Genomic DNA, 5558 nt, shown 5'->3' with positions numbered 1-5558 from the left:
GGCCATGAAATCGTTTGATTTGATTTGAAGGACGAGTTTTCTGGCCAATGTTTTAAAATTGTGTGTGTGTGTGTGTGTGTGTGTGTGTGTGTGTGTGTGTGTGTGTGTGTGTGTGTGCGTGTGTGTGTGTGTGTGTCTGTGTGTCTGTGTGTTTTAAAGAGTCCGGCAGTGTGATAAGGTGTGACCGTTCCGCTGTGTAAAAAATCAGTGACTGTGTGACTGACTACAAGAGAGTGGCTGGATATCGTGTCAATGTCAATAAGAATACATTTATTGATTCGATTTTAGAAGGAAATCACTTTAACATTTGGATTTTCGTTCTAGGTCAGCAAAGTGTTTGTTCATTTTTTTTAGACTTGGAACCGTTCAATGCTGTGATGTCATAGACATCCTATCCTGTTCGTGGGTTTCACTTTGCTTGACTCTCACGCTTAGCGGCTCGAAGGAAGTACAGTTTGAGAATATATATTAATATAACCATGTATATAGGTATTGTTAATTCTTTTAAAATGTCAACATTTAGAGCTATATTGTGACCCACCGTTACAAAATGGTATAAGATATGTGGGAATGTAAAAGTGAATTCGGTAAAATCGAAATGATAAGAAATACGAACTGGGACCATTTTTGTAATGTACAAAATTGTATTTTCACTCATTGACATAAAATAATAACCCCAAGCTTCTAAAGAGCATTTATATAGTGCATTATCCACTAAATGTGCTCAAAGCGCTTTATAAGGGGTCCCTGGTCAACAGCAACATTTAACATGTAGGACGGAACATGACGCCTGTTAGGCGATATTACAATTTTTCGGACAAAGACAACGCTGTTAACGGCCAGGTTCTCATTTTACACCTGAGTACGGTGAGAGAATATGAGTAAAGAGTCTTTTCCAAGGACTCAACTATGCGCCGAGCGAGGCTCGAACCCAGGACCTTCCGATCCGAAAGCGAGTGTCATACCACTAGACCACATAGCCTTCACCTAGTTCATCCGCTATTAATCCCATTTGAGATGGCGGGGGTACGGGGTGGGGGGGGGGAGGGGGGGGGGGCTGCCTAGCTGTATGGTCTTTGCTTCATAAACGACAGGTATCAAATTCGACTATCTTCCCACCGTGCTATATGGCATTGAACAAGTCACTTCTCCATAGCTCACTTTGCGGCGCTGCACTGCGGCAGATGCCTGGGTGACTCCAGTCTTCCATTGAAATGGATCCTAAAGACAAATTTTCCTTTGGGGATGAATAAAGGGAATTTGTATTTCTATTGTCAGTATCTGAATCAACCCTGCATAAAATCGTGCGGCTATGTGGTCTTGTGGTATGACACTCGCTTTAGGATCGGAGGGTCCTGGGTTCGAGCCTTGATCGGCGCATGTTGAGTCCTTCGAAAAGGCTCTTTACTCACATACTCTCACCGTACTCATGTGTAGAATGAGTATCCGTTCGTTAACAGCGTTGTCTCTGTCGGAAAAAAATTGTAATTTAGCCTAACAGGCGTCCTGTCATCTTCTATATGATACGTTTTGCTGTTGGTCAGGGACCCTTTGTAAAGCGCTTTGAGCATGTTTAGTGGGGGGGGGGGGGGGGGGGGGGGGGGGAGAAAGGGAAGGTGGGAGAGGGTAGGGGGAGGGGAGGGGAGGGGTTCCGATTCGTCACGACAGAATACTGTTTCGTGATAGTAAATAGATCCCAAATGTGAATCATCACGTGAAAACGGTATCATGCTGGCGTGATTTAGGCGTGCAAAATCATGTATTTATAAAATAAAGAAAAGGGGCCCGGAGTCAAAGCCCCGAGGAACACCGATAGTTAACAAACAGGTCTAGAGAATTTCCGTTGTATTCAGTATGATAAAAATGTAGGGGATTTGTTTTACCAACACGTAAACCTTTACATTTTGATTTGTTAAATGGAAATTGCCATTTCTCAGCCAGCCCAGTGCAAGAGTGAATAAATGTCATTTTGTAAAACGTTATAATTCAAGATTTGGAAAGACTTTATATGTTTCGTCGAGTAGAATTTATAACATTTCTTATAGTACATTTTATAATTGCCATCTTGTTGACATCGACAAAACCGTTTATAGCGGCAGCCAGTTGGTTACCTGTTTTCACTCACACCTGCCTACTTTTTATTATTTAAAAAAAAAATAATTTTTTATAACCTCAGTCATGGGAGACACCCAATGTTTGTCGTTGCTTTGCCAATTTAGAATTATCTCCGTCTTTTAAATACGACAATAAACAGGTATAGGTATATTGACCTTAAAAAAAAGTAAAATTTGATATTGATCATAATATTAATAATAATAATAATAATAATATAATAATAATAATAATAATAATAATAATAATAATAATAATAATAATAATAAGTAGTAGTAGTAGTAGTAGTAGTAGTAGTAGTAGTAGTAGTAGTAGTAGTAGTAGTAGTAGTAGTATAATAATAATAATAATTAATAATAATAAATAATAATAATAATAATAATAATAATAATAATAATAGTAGTAGTAGTAGTAGTAGTAGTAGTAGTAGTAGTAGTAGTAGTAGTAGTAGTAGTAGTAGTAGTAGTAGTAGTAGTAGTAGTAGTAGTAATAATAATAATTAATAATAATAATAATAAATAATAATAATAATAATAATAATAATAATAATAATAATAATAATAATAGTAGTAGTAGTAGTAGTAGTAATAATAATAATAATAATAATAATAATAATAATAATAATAATAATAATAATAATAATAATAATAGCACTAATAATAATAATAGCACTAATAATAATGATGAAGATGATAATAATAATAATGACGATTATAATAATAATAATAATAATAATAATAATAATAATAATAATAATAATAATAATAATAATAATAATAATAATAATGATGATGATAATAATAATAATAATAATAATAATAATAATAATAATAATAATAATAATAATAATAATAATAATAATAATAATAATAATAATAATAATAATAATAATAATAATAATAATAATGATAAGACCTGCCTACTTGAAATGTGAAAAAACAAATCGTAGTTTTCAGGGGAGATAACACAGTAGACATTATAACTGTCTTTAAAATTCACCAACCTCTCCATGTCACGTGAAAATTAATGCTTTTAACTCCTTTATAGGCAGGCTAGCTCTGGCACCAAAAATTCGTTTTCAAGAGGTTTTATTGAATTAAAAATCTTTTCAAAGTTCTCAGAATAGAGTCGACAATTCGTAGTTCTACGGTATTTTGGTGGCAGTTGGCAGGTCTGCTTGTATTCCATGTAAAATCCCGCCTTTCCATTGTGACGTCACTCCAATTGTTTCCGATTCGTCAAGGCAAATTAACTGTCCACGCTTCGATTTTATTTATTTCTAGTCACGTAGTTTGTCCTGTCGTAGTCCTTGGAGCGTCATAATTTGGTGACAACAGCCGAAGGACATCGACAAAAAAAAAAAAAAAAAAAAAAAAAAAAAAAAAAAAAAAAAAAAAAAAACAACAACAACAAAAACCTCCCCCCCCCCCCAAAAAAAAAAAAAAGCATAGTTTAAAAATGTTGGCCATGAAACTTGTCCTTCAAACAATATCGATCGATTAAAATGAGACTCATCTGGTCAAAAACTCTCAAACCTGGGACTTTTTGAGATTTCTCTTTTTCTTTCTGTGACCTTCCGGATCATAGTACAATACTCTAACCACTCGGCTCCCTCGATCACCTTAACAAAACTATTTATATGTGACCCATCTCCTCAAACTGGTATCATGTCAGAATGACTAGGATACTAGAAATGAAATGCCCACCCAAAAATATCCAGACTTGGTTGTATTCATGTTTTATTGAGGAAAAGAACATTGATATTTTTTTACGGTTAAAAAACAACATTTCATATTTTTTTATCAATTTGACTTAATATGACTTTTTTAGCATCTGGATCAACTCCACATAAAACCGTTTTGGGACGATGGGTCACATATCTAATCCACTCAGTAGAATACTTAAACTTAGCCCAATTTCCATATTTTTTTTTCTATAAATAAAATTTCCAGTATCATTCGGGTAAAGTCGAATTTTTTTTACTGCCCCCCCCCCCCCCCCCCGCCCCACCACACTCTGTCTACCCAGCAGTGAATGGGTAGAGTTGGCGGAAAGTACTTTGCGCCACCAATTGCTATTGTCCGTTTCACGCTGTAGAAGCCGGGATAAACTCCGACTCCATGGGCCTAATGGCTTTGGTAGGAGGTAAAATCTAAGATGATCAGAAATTAGAAATAGTTGGGTTTAAAAAATGAAATAACTATATTTATTCTAAACAACAATATAATATATTATAAAACTAATCCACATTTTATTTTCTAATCCACATTTTATTTTTGTGTAAATTCAATCATCAGCATCTAAACCCTCCAACATAACACCGTTTTTGGGTTGTATGACACAAATTGATTATATTGCTAGAATAGAAACAGTAAACTGGTTTCTATTTCTTTTCGTTTCTTTTCCAGATTTATTTAGGATTTTCTTTTTCCCGCCAAAAGAATACCAGTAGGACTGGTCAGTTGTTTGTCTCGTGTGATTTGAAACACTCTTTGTGTAAAAGTGGATATTGCGCTATATAAAAGCCCAAGACAATGTCCACAGGGAATACAAACACAGCCTTCAAAAAGGCGGGGCTGGACACCCCTGACATAATCGTCGTCATCGTCTTCATCATCTTTGTTCTTATTGTGGGAATTTGGGTAAGACGTTGAAGGACAGAGAGTGAGAGAGAAAAAGAAAGAAAGAGAGAAAGAGAGAGAGAGAGAGAGAGAGAGAGAGAGAGAGAGAGATTATGAGAGAGTGAGAGAAAGAAAGAAAGAGAGAGAGAGAGAGAGAGAGAGAGAGAGAGAGAGAGAGAGAGAGAGAGATAGATAGATAGATAGATAGATAGATAGATAGATAGATAGATAGATAGATAGAGGCAGAGAAAGAAAGAGAAAGAGAGAGAGAGAGAGAGAGAGAGAGAGAGAGAGAGAGAGAGAGAGAGATGGGGGGGGGGGGGCGTTGGGAGGGGTAAGCACAAGCAAACAGACAAAAACAACATCAACAACAATACAAAACAAAACAAAAACCAAAAATAGATAAATAAAATAACAACATTATAAAACAACAACTTTCCGACTATTTTCAGGCAACGTGGAAGACACAGAGAGGGAATGTGACGGGATATTTTCTGGCTGGCAGGGACATGCTTTGTTTTGCTGTAAGTTAATAAGGAGAGAAAAAACTCTCGGGAATTCTTTATAACGATAATAATAATAATAATATAATAATAATAATAATAATATAATAATAATAATAATAATATAATAATAATAATAATAATAATATAATTATAATATAATAATGATAATAATGATAATAATAATAATAATAATAATAATAATAATAATAATAATAATAATAATATAATATATATATAATAATAATAATAATAATAATAATAAATAATAATAATAATAATAATATATAATAATAATAATAATAATAATGATAATAATAAT

General features: G+C 33.8%; 1 protein-coding gene across 1 annotated transcript in view; it reads left to right on the top strand.

Annotated features, from left to right (window-relative positions):
* Positions 1–206: 206 nt before the first annotated feature.
* Positions 207–5558, top strand: part of LOC144966090 (sodium/glucose cotransporter 4-like) — a 60853-nt gene continuing 55501 nt past the window's right edge. Inside the window, exons 1-3 of the mRNA XM_078902154.1 lie at positions 207–324; positions 4521–4754; positions 5186–5257. Of these exons, the coding sequence (XP_078758280.1) occupies positions 4647–4754; positions 5186–5257 (180 nt within the window). The 5' untranslated portion in view covers positions 207–324; positions 4521–4646. The remainder of the gene's footprint in view (positions 325–4520; positions 4755–5185; positions 5258–5558) is intronic.

Source organism: Berghia stephanieae, chromosome 2, assembly GCF_034508935.2.
Source record: "Berghia stephanieae isolate SIO BIC M18660-M18661 chromosome 2, UCSD_Bste_1.3, whole genome shotgun sequence".
Taxonomy (NCBI): Eukaryota; Metazoa; Mollusca; class Gastropoda; order Nudibranchia; family Aeolidiidae; genus Berghia; species Berghia stephanieae.
Note: the sequence above shows the minus strand (reverse complement) of the source record. Positions and strands in the feature narration are given on the sequence as shown.